Here is a 27,039-nt window from a genome sequence, read left to right on the forward strand (position 1 = left end):
AGATTGTGGGAAATGACAACACGATGGCGTAAACACAAGAGCCATGCCACAGCGCAGTTTTCAAATACCATAATTTACTGCTGGCAGATGCAGATACTTGAACAGACAGCGGAAAAGAGCAGTAAGCACTCAAGATCATATCTCAAAAATATGAGTGTTTTTCATGTAAAAGTAAAAGTTGCTGTGGTCAAAACCACGAGTATCTGTCTAAATGCACAGATTTTGTATTTGGATTGGTGTGTGCCAACTGAATGTGTAAGTCACAGCTAAACAGCATTACTAGGCATGTCTCATAATGATGTAATTAGCATAGAGAAAGCAAGAGCCTCTGGAGGAGACAATACATTCCAACACATCATCTATGTTAATCTTTGTTTTAATTGAATGGAAATTGCTCTTCAGTGTGGTTACCACAGTAATTACATACAGTAAAATATCCTGCAGATGGCAGCAAAGCCTTTTGAGAAGCAGGTCTCAGTTTTCTTCTAGAGTGGAAGTTGAAGTACAATTGTAGGAGCTGTTCTCGACACATTTTGAATGTGAGAGTAATATCTATCTATCTATCTATCTATCTATGCCAATGTCACATCTGTGTTTCCTTACCCTGTGCTCCAGTCATGTTAGTGGCATTCAGAGATCATAATTTGACAAGTAGATGGAGGAGATCCATCACTGATACTTGGAATACCCTGAGGTAAGAAGATTTCCTGCTGTCTCTGCATTTATATATCTATTATTGCACCTTGGTCGCTCATTTACACCATCAGGATCTCAAAGGAGAGCTTCTTTCTCCCTGGTGAAATCAGTAGACATGTGCCACAGTACCTCTATGACACCTTTACTATTCTGGCTGGAGTTCAAAAGTCGATAAATCTCTTATTATAAAAGGTGGCCATAAACACCTAATGGTTTGTCATGAATATTTTAGAGCCCTGAATATCATACAGAAATGACCTCTGGAAAACCACAACCTTAACGAGGCACATCTGAGACAGACAACCTCTAGAGCCGGTGCAACACGAGGCCCCTTTTCTCTGGTTCTTTTGGCTTTTTTCGTGGCGTGATTGGATTGATTTGTCATTTGCAACAGAAAGAGCTTGGCCACGGGGCTGTGGATAATCCAATTTATCGCTTTGCCATTTATTACAAATTTCTGTGGCTTTTGGGTCCACTGTCACATCGATTCGTTGATTGCTTGCTTAGCTGGGTCCTAATGAGCTGCTGTCTGAATCACTGCATAATCACCGCCCTAATTCACTTCCTCGCCTGCCCTCACACTCGGTCTGTTGGCTCGCCACTATTAGAAAAGAATGGACTGAAACACAGCTCTCTGAGCAGACAATTAGAAACATCATCCTTGAAACGGGGTGTCATTCCGCGTATATTACCCTTTAATAAATGACAATCCTCTTGCGACTTAGCAGAATGTAGGACAGATTGCCGTTTCAGGTGACAAGGAGCTCATTTCCACATCATCTGCAGCCGATATATGTGTGAACCAACAGTGAACAGTCAAGTCTCAGGACAGACAACTTGAAATATTGGGATTGTTCACCAAACCACCACTAGATTCTTCACAATAAATGTTTATAATTGAAGCTAGGGAAACACTAAAGTTGTATAGGCTGTATGTACTAAAAAAAAAAAATCACTGTTATTTGTGGGCTGTAAAATTAAAGCTAGGCAAAAAAACTAAGGTTCTGTACAAACATTTCCCTTTCATTTACAGACATCTTACTTTGAAGTTAGATATCTGAAGAGCCTCTCTTGAAGATAGATAGGAGAGCAAATACCACCAGGTGAAGGTTTACCTCTGCACCAATATCAGGCTGTCTGGCTGGCATTTATCAAGCCTGAAGAGGGGCTTAAGGACACTTCGGCATATGTTTGTGAAGAGGCTGCTGGGCAAATATAGGAGGAAGCTAATCAAACCATCTATCATCAAAAGAAGCACACCATCTGTGTGCTTTGTTACTTTTCCTGCAAGCTCTTGTACCGCAGACTTTTCAATGCAGGATCCAGTGTGATGAATGATGTACAGAGTAAGTGCTGGCGCAATTGAAATATCATAGTTAAGGAACTCTTAACAGCTATTTACATATTAAATACAGGGAGGGATACAGGCTGGCAATCACACACAAAGAGAAACATAAATCTGGTGCTATCACACCATCACATATCATACTGTATCAGCAAAAAATAACAGGCAAAATGGTTTCAGACAACATTTCTTTAATACAAAGTCAACATATCTACATACACAGTGGCTTTAAACCAATTATTGTTTCAGTTAGAAGTAACAGTTTGAAAGTGATAGCTCTTGGCCCTCATACAAAGGAAAAACTATTTTGCGGAGTTTGGGTTCTTTTTCATTTTGTTGGTATGTACTGTATATGTTCTATGTTTTTGATGTCATTTTTTTGTTAGTGTTGTTTTTTTTTTTTTTGTTAGTCCCACCCTCCCCCAAATATTCTGCGACATATTCCAAATATGTGACATAAATTTGGCGGCTGTTTTCAAAAGTCTAGCATCTTTACATGAAGTCAAAAGAGTAACACATTGCACAAGCTTCCAAAGACCTCCACAGTTTCAGTTCTGGCATGGGCCCCATGTCTTTTCAAGTTCCAAAAGACTTCAGGATTTTAGTTCATTATGAAACATCTCAAGGTTCCCACTGTTCAGAAATGAATTGCTGGAAATGTGAATTTGCAGCAAGTTTTTGGTTGTCTTGGTCTTCCCTTGGTTGCGTCGCACTGCTCTGTTTCATTGAGTCCTGATTTCTTTCTGCATCCCACAACGAAACATGGCTGAACAAAAACAAAGAGTATGGTACTATACAACGTTTAAAAATGCACTAGGGAGAAAATAAATCAACATGTAATGTTGCAACTGAACTATTTATGGCCTTTAGCGTTGCTGTATTTGTCCATCAGCCAATGACATATTTAAAGAGAACACCTTGGCATGTTTGGCAGTTGGACAGCTAGGGACCGTTTGGGGATTTGTGGGAAAGAATGAACATCTTTGGGTGCTACTGTTTCACACAGAAGCAGAGAAATTAAGAATCTACACCTTTGTTATTAATGTTCTTATTGAAGGGAAATAAGAGACTTGGAGGTCCAATTATTTAATGAGAATCAGTTTTTATACCCCTCTAGTTCTGTGGTGTAAAGGAGAAAGGTCCATGTCACCTCTAGTAGACCCGTGCAAATGCCAGGGATGAACTGAAGCTTGAATTAATGTACGATTACCAAAACAGATGGTTAGTTGGTAGGGTGAACTAACTTCACTAACTTCCCATCCTCAGCTTAAGTATACCGGCAGATCACCGACATTGATGTCATGCCCTCAATGAGGCTGCAGGTGTGTGAACAGGACCTGGCTTATTTCCCACTTCAACTTGCTAGCGGGGGAAATTAAAGACAGAAAAAAGCGAGTGGTAATTAAGACCAGGGAGCAGGGCTGGAGAAAGAACATTTCAGAAGGAGAGAAAACAGGCTTTACAAACCAGGAAGTCAGATATGAGCAGAACCTCAATCTTTGTAATTATGTTCCCACTTAAAGTATGAGATCTTGAGGGTCAAATGATACAAATACATATAATCTATATATTTGTTTATTTACAGGTATATTCTAGATCATAGTGGATATCTAACAAAATGAATGACCACATACTGCCTGAAAATAATACAAAGTTAAAAAAAAAAGAGAAAGAACTTAAGGGATTCTCTTAAAAACTGAGGGTCATAGTCTGTACATGATCATACAAGGTACAGTATGTCAAGTTGGGCTGACATAGATAACAAATTTTTGATTGATTAGATATTTTGTAGACCAGTTCATCAATCAGCAGTTGCTCAAAAAAAAAAAATAAAACAAAACAAAAGAACACTAATGCCTACAAGTTAATGATGATAAAGAATCTCAACAAGGTTTAAAAATGGCATCTCCTCATCGGCACAGGATCTACCCAGGGGTAGAAGTTAATTGGTGAGTGGAGGCAGACGATTCAGACTTTGCTGAAATCACCTCGGCTTTTTCTCAAGAAACACAAAAGGTTTCTAAGATTACAAAAAAAAACAAACACACAAACAAAAAGAAATGAATAAAAAGTCATCATAATTTCAAACATGAGCACTGGCTGGTATAAAAAAAAAAGTTGATGAGGAGAAAAAATGAATTAATAGTAAGTGTTTGGATATATCTTTATATTCTGCATTTAAATATATATGCATGTGTGAGTGTGCAGTATATATATACATATACATAAACAAATATGTATGTATATATATATATATGCACACGTACACACAGACATGTTATACTTAACATTTCTACAGTGAAAAAATAGAATGTCTTTTAACGTAATATGAACAAATAAGCATTTCTCTTTTCCTGCTAATTTTAAAAAAATGTGATACAACATCTCTGTTAAAAAACTAAACCAAAAAGAAAATAAAAAGTCAACTATGTAATGTAAAATAAGTCGTCATAATACAACATTAATGTTTTCATAATGTTACAGTAACAATAAGGCTTTTTTGGAAATAAGAAAAGATTACACACAGTTCTGTCCATCGCTCTGGTTTTTGTGCACGCCCATCGGAAACCTTCACAGAATCCGCACACTCATCTGTACCAAAACACTGATCTCAAAATGAAAATCTGGTAATTTCAAAATCTTGATGTTTTTTTTAATTTTTTTTTATCAGACACGTATACATTAGTGCGTCAGATCCAACCTGCAGTTGTTTTTGGAGTATTTGTTTCAAGTTTCTTCTCTGTTTTTCTTAGGGATGTGCAAGTAACTTGTACCGAAAAATTTCATTATCTCGTCATGGCATCAGGATTAAACATGGCTGCCTGGTCTGGCTGTGGCATCCGCACAGACATCACTTATAAAACTGAGGACGAAAACCAAAGCAACTACTTTGTTTATCCACCTGTTACCAAACACACATACAGTGGAACTAAAGGCCAATTTTTCAACCACATGGACGCACAGCTTTGTAATTGCAACAGGCCTCTGCCACTCTTGAGTGTCTTATACAATGAAATAGATGATTATAGACGAGGCTGAAAAAAATGGGAGAGTTGGAAAAGACAAGTGACCGATGTTGTCATGTGGATGCGTTTTCAATCATGCCCGCCTGGGCGCGAGCGGTTAGCAGAGCCGGCATCTTTGTTCGTCAGTTTCCTCTCCTTCAAGAGTCACATGTACAGCATACACGAGATAAGCAGCATGTTTGGTTTTTGACAGAAAATAAAAGCAAAAAAGGAAAAAAAAAACAACATAATTCCTCATAAGACAAAGAAAGTTTGAAACGATGATGAGTGTTGGTCACTGTACACAAAGAAAGCCCCAACTTTTGCGGCAATCCTTGTTTGGTTGTTCCGTTTGCTCCAAAGCCTTGCGCCCACCAGATTCATCTCTTGTTCATAATGGTGGATGTTAACACCGAAGCCCCATGATGCAATGGTTCCAACGAGAGAAGTGATTGTAAAAAATCATGGGACATGATTGCCATTTCTCCCACCATGACCATCCGCAAGATGACCCAGCCGCTGGTTCTTGCAAAAGCCGAGGTTTCCCCTGATGTCTCTGGTGACTGAGACACGAGCTTCCTGGGGCACTTTTTAAATACACTGTGGTACTTTTCAACATCACTGTGGTTATCTGGGTTGGGATACTGATTTTACAGAAGTTCACAATTCGTGAAACTAACTGATCCTAAGATATGTGTTGCCGCTTTCTTCCAGGATACCAGTGACAGTGCCTTCTCTTGTCTCTTAGCACTTGAGAACAGGCAGTTTTGTGATGTATACTTTAATAGTTGAGTGTTTTCCACACAAATTATGCATATCATTAGTGGGACAGTGTAAAAAAAACTCAAGGTTCACTTGATGCCAGATGATAATGTTCTCGTGCTAGTTACCGCTTACCGTTTCCGCTCTTTTGATTTTTTTTTTTGTCTTACCAGAGTTTGGGGAAAACCATTTGTGTTCACATAGGCAACCACAATTTGGTCATTTCTCTGAATATCACTCACAAAATGTGTTGATAGAAATACTTGAACCCACTTTTACTCCCAGGCATATCAAAAAACACGAAAGTCACCCCGTCTTGGCTACATCCATCTGCCTCTCATTGATTTTTGCTGTTGCCTTCTCCTTCATTATCTGTTGCTTATTACCGTTGTATCACGAAGATATTTTTGAGAAGAGAAATGTCCACGAATGTTTACAATGTCCTCCACATTGAAACACTTGAGGTAAGGTAAGCAGTCTGACACTTTGATCGATTCCCGCCCCACAGCTTGAGCCACAGCGTCTGGTTCCTCTCCCAGTGAGGATTTTCTTTTCTAGATGGTGGGCAATTTTCCTCACGAATTGTCTCTTAGTCGAATTGGAATTATTCTCAACAGATTTGTTGGGCATCATCTTCTAAAAATCTACAATAGGATCCTGTTCGGTGTGTCTGAATTAGCAATGGTGTTATCGTCGTCTGCTGTCGCTTCAAATTTCAAAGTTTCTATGGCTCAGGAGACTGTTGAGGGGGGCGACAGGATTCTGGGGGGGAAGAGATGGCTTTTTACGTTGCATAGTGATCAAAGCTTCCTAAATACTCCAGAGCCGCGTGATAGCAGAATTGGTACTCATCCTGTAGGCAAGAAACACACATGTACACGAATAAATACATCAGAAGTAGCTTAAAGACTTTGCTAATGATGATGAAAGAGATAAACAATTTCAGACAACTTCTAATTAAGATGTATGACAGTTTTTGTTGAGGCAAACTATGTCCACACTAGACAATATCATAGATTAGATAACTGGCACATCAAACACACAACACACTCAGACATTAAGACAACTATATAGAGGTGATTTAATATGGTACTTAACCGAATTCAGTCAAGTTTTATTAACTTGTTGCAAGTCTTTTGACATATTTATGGCACTCAAGCCTCTAAGCTACATTAAACTTTAGTACAATTATGTGTACCTCAGGAGCAGTTCATGTTTTTGTGTGTGTGTTTTGTGACCTCTGACCTCAGTCTGGACCATGGCTGGCCTCTGTGTCCGGAGCATCTTCACTGTCTGGAAGATATCAACCACGCCTTCATAGCGCATTCGCTCCAGGACAATGCTGAGGGTGATGAAGACCCCGGTCCTGCCCACGCCAGCGCTAGAAACACATAACGACAAAGTGAATTGATAAGGGTGTTGTAGATATAATGGCGAGTCTTCATTTGGGCTAAGGAAAGTTTGTGTCTTTCTGGTATGTGTGTACTTATGTTACTTTATGACTCTACAGAAGTCTACCCATGACCTGCAAAATGACATCATCTTTAAATAGTTTCGATCCTATATCTCCTCTTCAGCGCATGCTATATCTCCAACAGAAATTTGTCGAAAAGCTGCACTGGAACTGCGACGTTGCATTTTTGCAGCTCTCGCTGCCAGAGACCGTCGACGGTTTGAAAACTTTGCCTGAAATCTTATGACGATGGCAAGGACACATTCCTTGCAATCATTCTCATTGAACACAAAATGAGCCCTCAAGGACATAAACACACTCCAAATCGAGCACACAAACAACTAAACATTTTGTCTCATTAAGACCCTCCCATGTGTGGAAGAAAGTCAGCTTGCTGCTGCTGCTCTCCAGAAATACAGTCAGAGTCTTAACTCAGATCCTGAAATACTTGAGAGCTGCCTCTCTAAGCTGCTTTGCTGTGAAATGACTTCCACTTCACCATTGGAACAATAATTGATATGACAACAGATTTATTTGGGCTTCTTCCAGCCTCCGACGCTATTTTGTTGAGTGAAAAGTGAAAGCAGTGGCTGCTCGCAGACACTTTTGGTTTGTGTGTGTGTGTCCACAAGTCTAGTTGTCTGTTGGGGCACACACAACTAGACAGCTAGATGAGTTGTCATTTGAAAATAAATTAAATGATACCGAACATAGTAGTTATTGAACCTGATCATGCAGAACACAGACCACCCACTACCAACCCCCACACTGAAGTATTTTTCAGCCAACCCAAAGCCTCTTCCTGGCAGCCGGTCACAGCTTGTCACATGGACTCTTAAACTCACTCAGAGCTCCTCTCCCTCTCTCTCTCTCTCTCTCCCTCACTCCAGGAAGATCGACTCTCCAAATCTGAAGGCTCGCCGAGCTGCTGCAGACTGAGAGGATTTTGTGTCCCCATTCACAGGAAGTAATCAGGCAATTAATGACAAAAAGCATGTGGGTCTATTTGATAGTGGCTCAGGAGGGTAGAGGAGGAGGAAGAAGAAAAGAGCGAGGGTGTGGAAGAAAAGAGGGCCGGGAGAATGGACGGATGAAGAGAGAGAGAGGGAGAGGGAGAGGGAGAGAGAGAGAGAGAGAGAGGATTAAGAAATAGACAGTGGGATGACAGACGGGGAAGGCCGGTGACAGAAGACGAAAGAGTAAGAGAAAGGGAAGGCATAAGCTCTCCACTCAGAGATGAAAAACCTCAAGGAGGGAGGGAGGGAGAAGGAGGAGGATGATGATAGGGAGGAGCAGGGGGTGGCTATGGTAGTGACAGACAAAGAAACCAAAGCTTAATTTACTTTTCTTTTTTTTTTTTTTTACATCACTGCTCAAGAGAAACTTCTTTCCAAAATGAGATATCTGCCTTTACACAAAGTGACACCTACTCTTGAAAAAAAAAGACTAGATAAAAAGTACGAAAATGAAGACAAACTGTTTAAAATGTATGCAGGTAACTTCAGAGCCAATGTAACGCACATACATCTACTGATTTATTATACTATAGACTCCACAAGCTTTGTTTCTATCTATTTTGTGTCTCCAGTGATGCTCAAGTCAAGCAAAGTTCTCTGAGATGCGTCAAAGATGCCGTAATTGTCCATTTGACACCTGAATACAACATGGCCATGTGACTCTTGCAGTCCATTTTAATAGGCTGTGTCTTTTCACCCATTACTCCAGTCCTGCAATTCCTTCTGCAATAACTGATTCTTTAGCTCGAAGACAGCTCTCTCCCCTCTAATAACGGCCTCATAGAAGAGAGGAATAACTCAAGTCTTATTGGAGCTTCCCTGACACATCTTACAACTCCCTGGGGGCAATTTGATGGCTGGTGACATCATTGCTTTTTAATACAGGGGAGGTGATGTTATGTTTGATGATGTCATGGCGCCGGTGCAAAAGAAATGTGGAGAAAAAAAAAATGCCACCTATTCTGCTCCAAAAGTAAACCATGTTCCTGTACATGTGTTAACACCGTTGTTTGTCAACAACGTCGCATTCAAAGGAACAGTTTTTATCCTTAAAGCCTTTTCTGAATGCCAATCAAACCCAAGAAAACCCATGCATACTGGATCACAAACAGGTAAGTGTCTTTGTCCTTTCATCTTTTCTTTACTTATCTTGCAGATACAAAACAGGTCTGTCAACGATGTCCGTTAGAGAAAAAAAGGTAACAACTCATCCCGCTCGAGGTCTAAAGATGAATATGAATGATATAAGGTCTTGGTGATGACCACAACCAAATATCGATGAAATACCTGAGCTCAGTATGTCAAGTTAATGATGAAGGTTACCTTGGAAGCTACACCCGAGGTGATGAAAAATGCATCACGGAGCTATCATAAAAACCAAAAAGAATGGCTGTATCATTTAATGTGCCTCCTCTTTGCAAATGCCAAGCCGCATCTCAGCCTTATCAATTATGGAGGAGATGGGCCTGTGGAGGTGCAGAGGTAGTGTACTGCGGTGGCAAAAAGGAGAGGAGGGATCATATCTGATGATGCTGTTAGAGCTGCACCGCAGGAGGTGCTCTGCTGCAAAACAATAACTACCTTAGGAAGTGATTTAATCTGGTTCTGATGCTCAAAGCCTTAAATCTCTTTTGAGAAGGAAAGCATGTCTTTGGGGTGCAGTTTGAGGTGAACAAGTTACAGTGCCTGGAAATACAGCACATCGCTACCCTCTTTTCAAGAAATCCTTTATTAATGTATGATTTTCAAAGAAAAGTCACATGCACTTTTGGATCTTGGATTGTTACCGCATGGTATAACATGACAGTGAGACTACTTACCTGCAGTGGACAGAGATTGGTCCATCCTGCCCAAACTGCTCCTTGGTTTTATGCACCTGCCCAATGAAATCAATGAATCCCTCCCCGGATTTGGGCACACCTTGCTCTGGCCAATCAGTAAACTGGAACTGCCTTACTGTCCTGGACTGACCATCCTGCATATACAGAGAAAAGAAAGTGAGAATAGCACCGTGGGGTTTTCATCCCACCAAACCAACCACACTCTTTGGATCCCACTAAGAACACAATGCAGGTGAAACATTGATAGAAGGTCTATAAGGCAATAACATCTTACTAATTGTCCATTTAAAACGAAACAGTGTGTGTATTGATGCTTGTTTTCCCTCCACAACAGTAACATAGCACACATGGATAAATGTACAATGACACACACACACACACACACACACTCACCACAGAAGGACAGTGTGTCCTCTCCTCTCTCACACCACTCCTCCTCCTACCTCCAACCCAATTGTCTATTTTCTCCCCTGTCATTTCGTTTTTGTGTGCGTGCGTGTTGCCATGAGTAGGTCCTAGTTAAAGCTAATCAATAGTGTATCTGCCATGACAAGCGTCTTCTCTCAGACACCATGTTGAATAGGATAATCCTGCGATGGGATCGATAGAGCGACCTGATGGATGAGCGGAGTGATGGAGGTAAAAAGCAAGAACGGAGGACTAATGGAGGAGGAGGCAGGATTGGATGCTGAAAATTGAGAACAAAAATCTCGACACACTGACGAGCCTGCCAGACAAAATGTCAATCTTAACAATTTAATCTTATATTGATTCTCATAAGCTTGTGTTGGTGTTGCGCTTGCTTCCAATGCAAACAAAACATTTAAATACATTTTTACAATCGGGTGGCATCACATTGGGACAAGTGAGCTTCATTTTGTGGGACTCGATTATCAAGTCCCCACTTGTGTCCTTGTAAAGAAAGTTATTTTCAAATTGTCTCAGTGAAAGTACATTTTGCAAGAAAGTGAGCAGCATTTTGTATTTTGAGATGGGCTGTCTGCTTGATGCCACCAGCAATTAAGACAACCAGGTGTTCGTTTCTCCAGTTGTTTGTCACTTCTCTGTGCAACAGACTTCAACTCAGACAGGATGTGTCATTCTCACACGTTCTCTTTCCATTTGTTCACACTCCAAAGGCAGAATTTGATTAATACCCAGTTGGCGAGTAAACTAGGATCTATTTGCCCTTTTTGTTATTCTGCTGTAAAATGGTGCAGAATTATAGAATCTAAAATTAGGTTCAGGGTAACGTCTAAATTGTGTTATATTATCTATCTATCTATCTATCTATCTATATATATGACAAAACAGTTGCTAGTAGTTTGATAATAATAAACAAATTACATTTGTGCACAGAGCCACTGAACTGGTAAACAGAGAGAAACAATCAATGTGCATGAAATTTCATACACCTTAGAATGGCCAGAAGCTATGTTGTGTGTAAGGGGGATAAGTGCGAGCAATTGTCCACACTGCCTGTAAAGCTAAATAGGTCACAAAAACATGTAAGAAAGAACTGTACACATTTAATGTGGAATTATGAATTAGATGAAGGATGAAGGAGGAGGAGCAAATGAAGGAGGTTTTTTTTTTTTTTTATTCTAAAGAATTGAGCATACACCTGAGGGATACTGATAAAAATAGCTAATAGTTAATTTTCCCTGGTTTGAAGGTATGATTCAGTCCAGAGTACTGCATGATTGGGAATAAAAATAGTCATATTAACCAGTCAAGTTGCAGTTTATATCTATGTCTGTCTCCCTCTCTGAACGTTAAAAAACCTGGAATAATACCCAGTGAAGTGTTTTTGCAGAAAAATATGATGTGACATTGACACCGACTTTTGACCCTTTGGATCTAAAATGTCATCACTTCATAATTTTATCCTGTTTGACATTTCTGTGGAATTTTGTCATAATTAGCATACTTACTCTGGAGTTATGGCCAAAACTGTGTTTAGCGTTTTCATGGCGACCTCAAGCTTTGACCTTTGATCGCCACAATTGAATCAGTTCATCCTCAAGCCCAAGCGGGGACGTTTGTTTCAAGTTGTTCTTGAAATATCAAATTCACGAGAATGGGACAGACAGACGTATGGACACAGAGACGACCCTGAAACACAATGCCTCTGGCCACAGCTGTCAGATCTTGTAAAATTATCTCGTGGCTACACTACCCTCTTATTCAATCATTCATTCACTCAGATGGTTGCCATGAGCTAACCATACCCCTTTACTGCTAGCATGCTAAATGCACATGGTGACTGAATGCCGAATGTTAAAGGATATATATAATCTGTCTATTGAATCCTGGTGCTCCAAATGTAGTATGTACTGTATGTAATACGTTGCTATCTTTGCCGCTGATATGGTTCAGCACCAAATGCTGCCAAGATATATTTTTGTACTTGACAAATACAGTGATTTGGTTAAGTTAAGCTCCACGAACCGATTCTCATCTCGTGTCTCTTTCCCGGCTTCATGACGCATTGCATGTTTTCTTTCTTTCGTCGCCTTTGTTTTTCATCTTAAAAACATTTTGCCTCAGCGGAGGGATTAAAAGTGAAAGAGGGGCAAAGACAACAGCACAATAAACCAAGCACGCCGAAGAAAGAGGAGAGGGAAAAAAAAAAAGACAGGAAAATTTAACACACAACCTGAGGGCCCACGCGGTGTGTCAAATTGTGTGATTAAATACGTGACTGGTTCACTAGACGTGAGTGTTGAGGCATGGAGTCTATGCTATTACTGCGCAGAGGCATGCAGTGTACCTGCGAACACACACACACATACACACACACGCACACGTACGCGCACACACATTCTTAGTCACACATATACAAATACATAAACATGCATGTACGTCTACGTCATCCAGGGTATGTGGGGTAAAATCCTCTTTACATACGCTCTCATATGTATACACTATAAATATGGTATTAAAAACCAACATGTGCACACACAGCTACACAGTGTTTTTTTTTTAACAATTCACACCAACCTTACCTCAACTTTCACAACCACATATACCAAAACTGTACTATCATCTTCCGTGTGTGTGTTATGTTTTCTTAACTCTGATGATAAGATATGATGTGTGTTGTATGTTTTGATGATTCAGCCCCCTTCGAAAATCCTCTGAAGGACACAAAAACTGACCAATGCACTGGATGAAATGTCAGTGACAGTGTTAAAGCACGCATTTTGAAAATACTTGTCTTGAATGTATGTGTCCTTGAGTGTTGAAAAAATAAAAAATACAGAGGTGTGTGTGTGTGTGTGTGTGCATATGTATTGGTGTGTATACTTGTGCTGAAAATAGCAAATAAGCATGGAGCTAAGTATGTAGAGAGTGGGCCTGTGTACACATTGGTGTGTGTGTGTGTGTGTGTGTGTGTGTGTGTGTGCATGGCTGTTTGAGCCTGTTAAGGGAGGCATTTTGCACACAGCACAGGGTTATGTATAAAGAAAGAAGTGTGTGTGTGTGTGTGTGTGTGTGTGTGTGTGCGTTAGTGTGTTTGTGTATGTGTATAGGGCGATGGCATACCAGCTTAAACAGCATTTATGTCTGATTTCCACACTGAGGATAGTGTGGCTGTTTGTGTATGTGTGTGTGCGAGCGGAGATATAATGTATTAATTTTTTAATACCAACAGGATGACTGCTAACTAGCTGCCACACCGCCTGGGAAATCACTGGATATGTCAGCCAGTTTGGCAAAGAGATGAAGCGCTTTTATTTCTGTGCTACAGTTCTGCTGCTGCTTCAAACTGCCCGTTCAAAAAATAAATCCTGAGGTAAAAAGATAACTACAGTAGTGTAGAGTAGATTAAAAACAGTTCAGGGAAAGAAAAGTCACTTTGGTTATGAATGCTACTTACTTTCAACATTAAGTCATCATGATATCATTTTGAGGGAAACCCATCTAACCTAAGTGGAAAATTACAATATCCAAGCCATTTTAGGGACTTTTGAAAAACAAAATATGATCTACTTGTGACGGTTTTGTGTTTATGTGACCTACTTTTCCTGAACCTGCTTAATCTCTCAAGTGCCATTTGCTCTTTGAATCTGAAGGACTGTTACTTTAAAGCTTAATATTTACTACTGATGTTTAAGACCGCTGAACACAAACTTGCTTTTAACTGCGATGGGAAATATTATAAGTGGAAATCATGGTGTTAATGTCCCAGGCACGTCTTACCCTTGCATCTGTGACCTTGAACTCTCGAAGGATGTACTGGGGCATGTTGTACTCCGCCATGGGATCAACCACAAAGTACTGGTACCTGGCAGAGCGCTCTGCTGGCCAGTATTGATGACACTTTTCCTGTTTGAACAAAAGGGTTGAATTGCTTTGTTGATCTATATTTTGATGATTTTTTTCCCCCATGTTATTTCCCCTCGACTCTTTGAAAGCTTCCATCAGTGAAAGTTAGACGACAACATAAATCAAATGTTTGTGTCCATGTGCGCTTTATGTCCTACCCGTCCCATCTCTCTCAGTTTGGTCAACATGACTACAATAGTAGAGTTGTTCTCCCAGAGCATTCTCCAGAAGTCTTCTGTAGTCTCTGCCAGAGGGCCCTGCGTTGCGATGTAGGCCTTCTGTTGCCTGTATACGTACAGTGAAACCATATTAGAACCATTTATGTTTGGCTTGTATAATAAATCAACATCACTGATGCAAATTCTGGGACTCTGACACTCAAAATGTTCTTGCTGATAGTATATATGGCATCAGCTCACACACCCCTCCTGCTTGCATTCCCTGACATCCCTGCCTACCTGTATCCATCAATGAAGCTGGCATTGATGTAGTCGGATCCTTCCAGGCCTCTGATTGGCTGCAGGCATACGCGCGTGGTCTCGTAGGGCATAATGTTGACCAGCCGATTCTTGAACTTGTTGCAAGGAAGGTTGGCACTGATGAAGCGCGACGTGTGGGCTTTGGAGTTGGCCAAACGCTGGTGGGGGAAGATGGTAGAATGAAGGGTAGGAACAGACAGAAAGAGAGCGAGGTTAAAAAATACAGAAGGCAAAAATGTTGCACAGGAAGTGTGGAATGAAAGGTATGGAGGAGGACGAAGATGAAAAGATGACAAAGAAGAGAGAGGAAGGAAAAGCACGAGAGGATGATTAAAGGAGGAGAGATAAGGTAGGAGTGGAGGACAGGTGCAAGGCAGATCAAGAGAGAAGTATATCAATGACAGAAAGTAATAAAGCAAACCCAATCTAATCTGCTTTTACCGATGATGGCACAGCTTCAAAGGGACATTGTTTATCAAGAATATATTTATCAGAGAACGTTTCAAAAACTTCACCCCCTTTTGCAACTTGTGGGGTCTTGCAGGGTCAGATGCAACGACGAAAAATATGCCACACACCCAGACTAACAAGCCTCTGGATCAAGTCTGTACGAAACAGAAAACTCGCCTAAAAGTGGGTCACCAGTAGCTTTGATAATAGCAGTGTGGTATGTGCGCATAAAACAGGGTATTCAAAAAGACAAACACACAAACGCACACACAGCACAATGATCAAAATGAAAAGCTGCATTGCTACATCATCATTGTCATGGGGACCACAGTGGGAGTTTGTGGGTCAGCAAGTCTTATGATCACTTTCTCTTGGCTTCAATGTCTCAACAAAGAATCTGGGTTTGTGTGGGCATGTGCGCTTGCTTGTTTGACTGCAAATGGAAGACACCGTAATCAGGCAGTTTAGGGCTCCTTTCAGACAGAGAAAAGCATGGTGTACTGCAGACACTAGCAGCATTGCAAGTGGGAGCAGAGAAGGAGATGCGTTGCGAGTGACCCCACTCCAAACAAGTCCGAGATGCAGATTTATTTCCTGGACTCCTTGTCTTTCGATGGTTGGTTGAGAGATTGTCAAAGTACATAAAGTGGAAGTGTTTCTCCTTGACTCTAAGTGTGAACAGGGTCTAACTCACCATTTCTCTCTTCTTCCCATTAAAGCGTTGTCCTCTCTTTCTCTTCTCTTTCTCCTATAGCACCATTATCTCTATCACCTCCAAGTGGTCAGTGGCCACTTGGAGTTCGTCCAGCCCCTCTCCTCCTCCTCCTCCCTTCCCTTCATCCCTCGCTACTGTCCTCCCTTTGATCTGTGTTTCACAAAGGCACCTGGAAAGGCTTGAGGTGGCCTGGCAGCACTAAAGAGGCCCTCTGCTACACCACCAAACACTGCAGAGGGTGCGGGGAACAAAGCCAGACTTGGCAACCTGTCATCCAACAGGGCAGAGAATCATCTAGGGTACCTCTGGTCACGGCTGCCAAATCTTTCCCCATTTATAGTATAATATGTCTTTTCACTTGGAAGGTGAGAGCTGATGTATATTGAGCATGTTTCACCACAACAGGGATTATCATATTTAGTATTAGAACACGTACAAAGTTGTGTTACCCTAATTCCAACCTGCCCTCGCATAACCTTAACAAACCAGGAAACAATAAATGTTTAATAATATACTTAACATGTGGCTACAATGCCACACAAGATTTTGTCAATCATTTTTATTTAAAACCCAAGAACATTTTCTCCTTGTTTGCATTTTGGTCCCAATTAAAACTCTGCTCACTCTTCGTCAATTAATTTCAAATGGATCCCTGTAGCCCAGTTGCTCCTTTTTTTTGTGTGTGTGTTGTGATTCGGGTACTGTACGTTGCTGAATACTTATTTTAGTCTTTTCCTGAACATTCTTATTACTGCTGCACATAAAAGTATTCCAGAAGGCACTGGTCTGACAACTTCCCGACAAGTCTCTCTTCTCGGTTCATTGTGCCCTGCTGAACTCCTGCGAATCCCACCAGTCACAGCTTAACTCTGCGCGACACCGCTTCCCACCTGAGAATGACAATATCCTCCCACCCGCTCCTATAGTGCGGCATTCTGTCGAATCACTTTCTTAGTGCCAAGTTAGCATACAGTTGTCCCTTTGTTCATTAGCCAAACGTTCCTCCCTCCACTTGCCCTGCCATCCACCTCCATTTGTCATCATCAAGTATTAATTACTTAGCTCCCCCATCCCTCTTCACACGCACCTCTCTTCTCTATCCTGACTGTAGTGTCGACGTTATTAATCCCCGTTTGACTCCTGATGCCAGCTCAGCATTATCCCTGTTACAGATGGCGATGGAGATTCCATCGTCGTTGTGCGCCAGTGAGTTACAAAAAAAGGTTAAAACACACCAGCACTATTATTGTTTCTTGGCAGGGGGGGCGTGTTGGTGAATGGCAATGGGGAGATGATAGATGATTTGATAGCGAGCATGTGTGCAGTTCAAGGTCAGCCGATACTGACTTGAGCACCGAAGCCGAAGTAAGTTTGTACGTTGATGATTGTTAGGATCTTTAATGGAGAACATTGTGCGTCGCTGTCTGTCCCCACCTATTGCTTTGTCATAAATTTCTCAGAGAAAGCATACTCTTTCTTTCTCTAACCTAAGCTCAAACCCATGCTGCTTTCAGTCAAAATCCTTTGTCTTGTGCCTGCAAGATTAAACCCAATTTCTTTGCTTAAGCATATTATTCCAAATCCTCCAGAATGAACATTGTGGCCAAACAGTGAAGGGCTTCAATATTCCATTTGCTAGCTTTGCAACAACAGCAAATACAATAATAATTCAAATAGTGTGTAGTGATTAAATTATTGAAGTGAGGCTCAAGACACTAAAGGAGATTTGCTTTATAGTCCACATGAGATCCTATTATTTAGACAGGTACAGTACAGACTGACAAATAGTTGCTTTAATCTATATTCTACTTACCTGGGTCTGAAAGGTATTACATCAAGACAAATGTCTTTATCTCAAATTCTTAACTCTTTGATTTTTACTGTATTTGTTTATTCTGTTATACCATTTCATGTGAATGGGCAACAAGCTGAAAGAGACATCCAACCTGCCTCTTGTCTAATTCCTAACTCAGTTTGTCTGAGATATAAGGATTAGCTGTAAACCGCATCTTCACTTAACTGAAATGTTATTCTCCCAGTTTCCCCAATCAGCTACTGTAATCATCCATTTTATGTCTTCCACAGTCTACTTATTGGTTTCACAGTTTCTTGCCAGAAACAGTGAATACAGACACAGATCTGCTATTTCTGATCTGATTTGCATGTTGTTTGTGATTGTCTTGGCTTCAGGTCAGCTCAATTTGCAATTTTAATTTTTACCTGTACAGTATTTGTCAAAACAAAAAAAAAAATAGGGTCACCTGCAAAAATACCGTCACGGTTTATAAGTGAAAAACACTCAATGAACTTCAAAAATATCAACCAAGTTATTAAGGAAATTGGTCCATATCTTGTACCTTGAACTCTAGCTCCATGCCAGTTACGTGCTCGCCGCTCTCCACCTGGGCCAGCTTCTGGATGTAGGAATAGAGGCTCCGGGCAGCCACTTCAGTGTTGCCGCAGGCCACTGCCTCCAGCAGTGCATCGTGAATGAAGCTATACTGGTCCTCTGTCTGCACCATGTAGTTCCGCTGTGAGCGCATCAGCGTCACGTGGCCGTATATATCCACCGTCTTTTCGTGCTTGATACGCTCAAGCATGGCGTCGATGACGATGAAGCAACCTGTCCGGCCCACACCCGCACTACAGGAGGAGGGAAAGGAATGCGAAGAAAAAGAAGTTGTAGGTTTTAATGGTTTTAATAGAAAATCATTTCTTCCTTGCTTCTGTTTCTAGGGTCTTCTCAGGGTGAGCTGGGTTTGAATCTTTATTTCCTTTGTACTATTTTTCTTAGTATCAAGTCACACTTGTGTTGTAGGAATTTATCAGTAAATTATGGTTATTCTCACTGCTCCACCTAAAATATTGAAACATGAGTTGATTATGTATGTCCAGTGATGCTTCTAGATTTGTTGTGATGTTACACTTTAAATAGCAGAACAGGAGAGGAAAACACAGAGATATAGTGATAGCAAGAGAGGGAATACAGAAACAACCAAGAATGACAGATAGAACAACGAGAGGACAGTGATGGAGACTGAGCGAAGCAAGCTGTCAAATTTTAGCTTTATTGTGTACTGCTTTGGACTTACTGAAGTCTTCTTATCTTGACAAAAAGGAAGGTTTCAATTTGAATAAGCCATATGAGAAATATCGCTTGTAAAAGGAGGAAGGGCTAAGGAGCAAAAAAGGGAGAGGCAAGAAAGATGGGTAAGGATTACTGTGAGGCTTTTCACAGAGAGGGAAAAAAAAAAGAGACAGAGGTGGCGAGAATAAAAGCACAGAAAAGAAAAGGATCCCTTAAAAAGAAAGATGATGTGACCGATGGAGAAAAGAAAAGATGGAAGTCTTGCAATAAAGAGAGCATGTGTTTGTATAATGTGTGTTATGTAATGTACAATAGCAATTGCACAGGAGCTCTACCATTCTATGTAGTTTAGCAGTATCGGCAGGGGCACAAATAAAAAAGGGATAATTCTTCCATATGTAGGATTGGGCTTCATTTTTGCTCTAAGGTCATACCGGAGTGGCATCGAGACAACCACAGGGACACGTAAAACCCACTTGGGCACAGACATTGCAGTTACATTAAAGTTTAAAAACAGGGCACTTTGGATCTCAGAGCAAAGAAGAAATGTTTTAACCAACCCTAACAGAAAAAAAAATGGCCACTGACCTGCAGTGGGCAATGATAGGTCCGGCGTCAGGTGGGTTGCAGGTCTTCACCCTACGAAGAAAGGCCAGGAAGGGGGTCGGATACTCTGGTACGCCGTGGTCAGGCCACGCCGTGAACTGGAACTGACGAACCTCCCGCTTCTCACTGGAGCCATTCTGGAAAAAACGAGGAGCGGTGCGTTGGATACATCGGTGGAGTTGACTGACCAGCTGGTTTTATTTGTGTCATAACAAAAATGGCCAAAAAATGGGATGCGTGTGCTGCTTTTGTAACATGGCTGGTGGAGACATGATCCATGCATTGTAATGGTTACTAATCGTTTATACGAGTGTAAATGCATACCTTCAACCCACCTAATCTACTGGAATCTTTTAGCATCAAGCAATATTTTGATTAAATATCATGTATGAATCAAAGCTTTGAGTGGTTCAAAGTTAAAATAGCTAGCGGGGAGTCATTTTCCTTTGGGGAAACGTTTTCACATACATAGAGCTGATCAGATGGACTCATCATTGTATAATAATTATGATAATTCCTGTAAGGAACAGTACAGGTATTGTATGCTCATGCTGTCACGTTGCTGCTTCGCAGAACATCTACAGATACATGCAGCAAACACCCACATTACACAGGCGTCTGTCAGCTCCCGCCTCAGACTCAACTCTCGACGCATCAAAGATACAAGCTGGGATCCAGAGGAAGATTTTTGAGAGGGATAAGAGGAGAGAAAAAAAAGTCTCCCTTGCATCTTTCTGTCTTCCTCTCCTCTGTTTCTTCCCAGAAGATCCTCTAATGGAGGTACTGTTTGCATTTCAATGCAGTGTTTCTGCTTCCCTGACAGAGGGTTTTTTTTCCCTTGCTGAATAAATGAATAAATGAGTGTGGTAATTAAGAGCAAACTGACCTAAATCTTATTTTCCCTTTTTTTTTGGACATTCCCTGTCTCCGCAGTTGAGGCAGACTGCGCTGATGTGATTGGTGCTTGGCTGCTTGTTTTCTTTAAATTTAATTTTACTTTATTCTCCTATCGGCAGACATAATTCTGCATCACTGCAGGACACACATACATATGGATAGGATACCATGGAGGCAGCTTTTGTAGATGCAGTGTGTATATGTGTTCATGTGTCTACTGCCAGCTTCTGCTACCTTCACGAAAATCCAACAAAATATTTTTTCGCAGAGATATAAAATGAAAACAGCTCAGTAAGAAATCACAGCGATGGCTGCACATAAATTGTGGGCTTGATGGAGGCTGAGAGCGGCAGAATGCAAATGGCCCTGAATGTCAACCAGCAGGCTTTAAAGCACCGTGGCTGCTGATACCTTGCTATCTTTACCATCACTGGTCTGCTCTGGTGCTCATTGTTCTGCTCACACTTCAGCTCCACAGTCAGATGTGACTTAAGCCTGGTGCTATCTGGTTGAGGGGAAAATTCTAGAAATGTCTAATCTTTCCAACGGCAGGTGCTCTGTTATATGTCTCTTCACGGGTCTTTTTACACTTGTGCTTGCATGACCAAGAGCTGTGTGGGACTGTGAGCTACATTACACGCAGATATGCTGCTGTTCCCTTCTTTCTTCTCTTTCCCGTGTATATGTGTGAGTGTCTGCATCTTTACTGCGCAACTGAACGTGTGTCATTCATGTCTTCAGGTGTGTCAATGTGTGTGGCATCATATCGTGCATATTCTGCGTATGGGTATGCATGTGAGCATGTGTGTGCCAATGCTTCATCTTAAGAATGTCATTTGTGTGGAGACTCTATCCATCTCTGTGTTTCAATATAATGTGTGTATAATGTGTGTGTGTGTGTGTGTGTGTGTGTGTGTGTGTGTGTGCGCACACAGGAGCGCGAGAGCAGTCTGCCAATTATGTATATTGAGTTTCTCTTCAGCTCACTTTACCTAAGTGCTCCAATTTGGCAGATGCACATAAACAGATGATCTATTGAGGAGAGACAGAGCTGAACAAGGTAAAAGGGGTGGCTTGGAAGGACAGTGCTGACAAAGGGTCCTATATGTATAAAACTTTATTCTGAATGGACAGCTGCTTATGTAAAATTGGAGACTACATTTTCACAAGTTATGTCCCATGTAATAACAGTATTGTTAATCATCGTTATCCAACTTGATAATCAATATAATGGCTGTATGTAGAGTGGTGTACCCATGTGTGTTTATACTGTATGTGTGTGGGAGAGAGGGATAAATCGTCTTACCTTGTGCAAGGAGAAAGTGCGGACACAGAAAGTGGCCAATTCTATGGTGTCCAACAGGGTCACTTGGGTCATCCCATAGGTCTCTGTGCCACGACTGGGCCAATACTGGTCACACTTAATCTGGAAGTGAGAGAAAGCAGCAGACAGATATATCAGCTGACATGTCTACGTTGCCACTAATGAATAAGATCATGCACATAAAATGATGGAGTACTGAAAAAAAGGAAAATCAAATTGTGCTCACGCTCACACAAATACATGCACTCATGCACACACACACCACTCGCGAAGCAAGTCCTCCTGTAGATTAAAACACCAGGCGCTGTTGACAGAAACACCACCGTAGCTTCTCTCTATTTCAAATCTGTGCAGGCTGAACAGATGCGACCAGACTGCACACAGCAACTCCACTCTTATAGCTTAACTTCACCAACCAGCACAAATCCTGCCTGCATCCTTCCCTAAATCTCCTAACAAAATATTACACTAATAATGCAAAACATCAGTTTGCAGGGCTTGAATTTTAGGGAACATCATCACTTCACAATATGTTCTTAACTCAGTATATGTCAAAGTAAAAGCCTGATAAAGTGTTATCATTTCAGATCCTCACATAAAATGCCTATTTTTATAAATGTTTTAGTTGGTCTGAGTAAAATGCCAATTTTTTAGAACAACTTCTGGATGGATATTTCACTTTGACTTTAACTGCTTTTTGTCCAGTGGTTCTACACTATATTTGAAAACTAAACACCTGCTTCCCCTAAGCCCTCCCATGTCAGCCCACTTAATAAAGATTCATTCAATATGGGGTGTGACGCGCCGGTGGACATCAGATGAGATGTGACAGCTAGTGAGGGAGATGCGCTGCTCTCTAGCTTTCTCTCCCATTTCCTGCTCAAGCTGACACTGAAATTCAACCGCCCGCTAATATTGATCACGTTTGACAGGTAGGGAACACGCATGTCAGTATGGAGGATAGGTAAACAATTGAAAAGGGATAGAGGGAAGGAAAATGAGTGGAGGCACCTGGGGTGAGTGAACCTCATGTTGACAAAGGTTTGAGTTGACAGAATGAAACATCACAGTTGGCTTTTCGACATATAGTCCACTTCTCAATGGCAAAACAATCTTTGTAGATCCATCCTAAGGGTGCGCTCACACCAATTGGCTGTATATCATTTTTTCTATTCTTTTTGTAGCGCTAACCTGCATTTTCAGCTCATAATTTAGAAAAATGGGTCATACACACTTTGTTTACATAACAGCTAGCTGTCACTATAGGCAAACAGAACTGGTATCTAACTGTCAAACACCTAAGAGACTTCCTTAACAGCCAAAGTGCTTCCTGCTGATTCACTGTAATCACAGTAACAGCTGCCAATGTTTCAGAAACATTTTCTGTTTTCAATCTGATAGTTTGTGGTTGTAAAGTGCTGCTGTTGCCTTCTTACTATTAAAACCATCTCTTGTTTCTTTAGTTGGCAAACAAAAAGTGTGAACATCTAATGCACAACTCAGAAAAGTTGTACTGGTCATAACTATGGAAAGAGTTCCTTTCTGTTGCGTGAACAAAAGGCTGAGCCCCTTCCAGAGACACCAAAGAATACACTTCCTGGCCACTTCACATTGACATAAATGTATAAAAAGAAAACAAAAAGTCGAGTATTGTGATCGCACCCTGAAACTGCAGTCCTCCCTTCTGGAACTAAGCCACTGTGCTCTTTATGTACTTTTTCCTCTAACTTCTACTATCAGCAGATGGTTGTGGGAGGCACTGGTCACAGGTACTGCAAAAACACCATAGCACTTTGTTGCTCAAAATGTAATTTTAGCTTCATGCACTGTGCACTCTGAGCGCTAAAACTAGCTAAGCCCTTGACACTAGGGGGAAAATGCAACAGCTTGTCGTTTCCACTGAAAATAAGCAGAGAAAACAGAGCCATGCCTATGAAGACGCTCCCAGTGGATGTGCACCCTAACTTTTCAGATGTGCACAGGTGGACCGTCTTTGAGTGAACGCTGCTTAATCACCCTCCCTAACTGCTTTTACTTCTCTGAGAGGAATCCATCTCAAGAAAATGAAGCGCGATTACCTACCAATGAAATTCACTGATGCAACTGGGGAATCAATTGTGCCATTTCCAACAGCTGGTTCTTGCGCGTGGACCAATTATGTGATTTTGAGGTTTGTTTTAAAAGAAAATAAACTTATATTTTAACATGCTAAAAACAATACCAGGGCCAAAAGTTGGTCGAGCGGACGTACCCGTGACTTCTCCTCCAGCCTGGTCATCATGACCACAGTGGCTGCTCTCTGTTCCCACACCATCCTCCAGAAGTCCCCGAACGTCTCCGGTAACGGACCCTGGGTGGCGATGTAGGCATTCTGCTTTCTGTAGCCATCAATGTAGTTGGCGTTGATATAGTCACTACCTGTGATACCTAGATACAAACAGACCACAGAAAACAGCAAAAAAATATATTAAGAGATGGAGCAGTTTTGATGACTATTCCTCTTTGAATTAGATTTCTGCCTTAATCTATCACACTTATCACATTATTCACTTTTTTTTTTTTTTATTTAACTCATTATTTACACCTTTTTGTTTTTTGCCATCTGCCTTGATAATTCCCAGTTTTCACACACACTTTTCCAATCAATGAAGGTGTAAAAATTATAGACTGGAAAACAAGTAAATTACTTATGTAATGAGTTCTCACACCTCTTATTGTTGAAACAAGTGAAAATTGGCTGAGATCAGTGAAAAATGTGGAACTGTCCAGAGAGAACTGGCATGGTCTTATAATATGGCCTATTATGTTGGCTTTTAGGATGCCAAATATCCTGGGTATTATTCTTGCCTATTAGGTCTTAGTGCTTGTATTGAAAACAAATATTTTTAAGATGTGATACAAGATTAAATAGGTTAAAACAGCCTCACAGCCTTCTTCCCCCTCTGCTACTGTACAGCTAAAAGAAACCTTAGTTGTTGTTCCATTTGAATGGATTCAAATTCAGCAACTGCCTCACTGTCACAACTTCCCGTACTGCTCTTTTATCATTTTCTTTTTCTATGTCTGTGTTTCTGCTTAGGTTTCTGTAGATATGGTGTAACTGCCAGCACCTGATTTACCACAACCCCGGATGGAGTGTGCTTGAAGACAGAGGAGAGCAAGGAGTAAATCAGCCACTAAGCTACCACGGCCTGGAGGTAGATCCAGCTACCGTGCCTCTTAGCCTGCCACCATGCTCTGTTGCACACCGGTCGCACTAAATCTAGCCTTAAGGAACCCCTCCACATTGCTGGGAAGATAAATGTGTACTGGCAACATTTTAATGCAAGGATGGTGTATATAGCACTTGCAAAATCTATCTCAAAATCCTGCTTCCACTCACTGAGTGTAACTATCAAGGTGTTCTGTGGCATCCTTTAATTTACCTGCAGTAGTTACAGTTCACACTTCAAACACTACACTTCAAAGCTAAAATGTGTAGTTCACTGCAAGGCTCCACCAAGACTGCTCATTGTACCAAGTGTACAACGTTGTGTAACTATGACACAAGTCTCTAGTCAGAAGTGAGGGAATCAGGGTCCTGCACCCAAAAAGTCGAGGTGTCCTCGAGCTTTGTGCAAAATCACTGCAGGCCAAGTCATTTTAAATTGTTCCACAAAAAAGATTTAAACTAAATGCTGTAAATATAATCTGCATTAGAGTACGTATAACACTGCGGATGCGATGGTGATCAGACAGAGTATCACCCATCTCGATTTAACCAAATTCTAAAATCTTGTCAGCTGAAAAGAGACTCCAGTGTGGCGGCATCTGTGTTGGAGAGTCACGTCTCTTTGACTGACGTCTCCTCACTCAAGCGACAAACAATGAAACACTCGACTGGGCTAATTTAAGAGAGGAGACACAGTGAGGACAACAACCAGCGTGGAGAGGAAGAATAAGATAGCGAAAGAGGATGAGAGATGGATAGATAGATAGCTAGAGAAGAAAGGGCGAGAGCGAGAGAGAGAGCGAGAGAGAGAGAGGAGAAGAGCAAAGAGAAGAGATGGAAAAATAGACAGAATGAAAGAACAGAAATTAAAAAAAGACAGAAAGAAAGGCAAATGTCATTAAAAAGGATACCACGTCGCACAATCCGACTGTGGTGCCTTGGCTTTAGTCATAGCTAAGTGAACAGAGAATGGCGGCGTGCATGAATTGTTCTACTGCTGCGACTAATGGCAAAATCACTGCAGTGTAAAATAGAAATTTCAGACTTGATTAATTTATGTATTTATGGATGAGGCATTTTTTCCCTGGTATAATTTTGTTATGCATGTTGCTGCACCCTTAAATTGGCCTGACTTCTGCGAGATTGTTGAAATCTAGCCGGAGCAGTTAGCTCACACAAAAGGAGAGTACTGTAGAGTACAGAATTTGGCACTACTGTGAGGAGTTAGGAGCTCTTCTGGTGATGCAACGCCAGAACAATGTCAGCGGTGAAGGGTGACTACCTCTGACAATGTCCCTTGAGATTTAAGAGTCAGAGGATGAGATTCTCTGGCTCCGAGATTCTCAGTTCTGTGTCTGTGGGCGGTTAGAGGGAAGTCATGAGACTGGGGCAGATCTGATGAGACAAATGGGACGGTGAAAACACTGGTTAAATTCCTGGGTCACTCCAAAAGTGAGCTCTGACTGAGTGCAGGGCCCAAAGATGAGCTGAAACAAGTCCTTGCCTAACCCCCCCAAAAATAAAAAAAAGATTCCATAAAATCCTGAGCTGCTTGCGACCAAGTCGACCTCAAACAAGTCTTCCTTTTAGCCTCCAACAAAATGTATTTTTCCTCTAGAAATTCACTGCTTGCTGCTGAACTGAGTGTGAACTTCACATACTATAAATTATTTCATTCTATTTCACTCATGTTTTATTCTATTTTTCTTCATGTTACTGTGTTCACTCAACAAGACAATACAGTCTAGTTTACTTTCTTTTCCTATTTGTCATCTATTTTCTTCTGATCAAGCACAGATTCTACTGCGCTCCTGTCAGG

The 27,039-nt window shown here is 41.2% G+C and overlaps 1 protein-coding gene across 1 annotated transcript in view; it reads right to left on the bottom strand.

The window, feature by feature from the left end:
- Window positions 1-4,297: 4,297 nt before the first annotated feature.
- ptprsa (protein tyrosine phosphatase receptor type Sa) overlaps window positions 4,298-27,039 on the bottom strand; it is a 128,669-nt gene continuing 105,927 nt past the window's right edge. The window contains exons 26-36 of the mRNA XM_070832221.1: window positions 24,257-24,436; window positions 23,244-23,263; window positions 21,992-22,111; window positions 19,771-19,925; window positions 18,452-18,737; window positions 14,909-15,087; window positions 14,609-14,735; window positions 14,325-14,450; window positions 10,098-10,252; window positions 7,054-7,189; window positions 4,298-6,661 (exon numbers count right to left, since the gene is read on the bottom strand). Of these exons, the coding sequence (XP_070688322.1) occupies window positions 6,593-6,661; window positions 7,054-7,189; window positions 10,098-10,252; window positions 14,325-14,450; window positions 14,609-14,735; window positions 14,909-15,087; window positions 18,452-18,737; window positions 19,771-19,925; window positions 21,992-22,111; window positions 23,244-23,263; window positions 24,257-24,436 (1,553 nt within the window). The 3' untranslated portion in view covers window positions 4,298-6,592. The remainder of the gene's footprint in view (window positions 6,662-7,053; window positions 7,190-10,097; window positions 10,253-14,324; window positions 14,451-14,608; window positions 14,736-14,908; window positions 15,088-18,451; window positions 18,738-19,770; window positions 19,926-21,991; window positions 22,112-23,243; window positions 23,264-24,256; window positions 24,437-27,039) is intronic.

This window comes from Pempheris klunzingeri, chromosome 6, assembly GCF_042242105.1.
Source record: "Pempheris klunzingeri isolate RE-2024b chromosome 6, fPemKlu1.hap1, whole genome shotgun sequence".
Classification (NCBI taxonomy): domain Eukaryota; kingdom Metazoa; phylum Chordata; class Actinopteri; order Acropomatiformes; family Pempheridae; genus Pempheris; species Pempheris klunzingeri.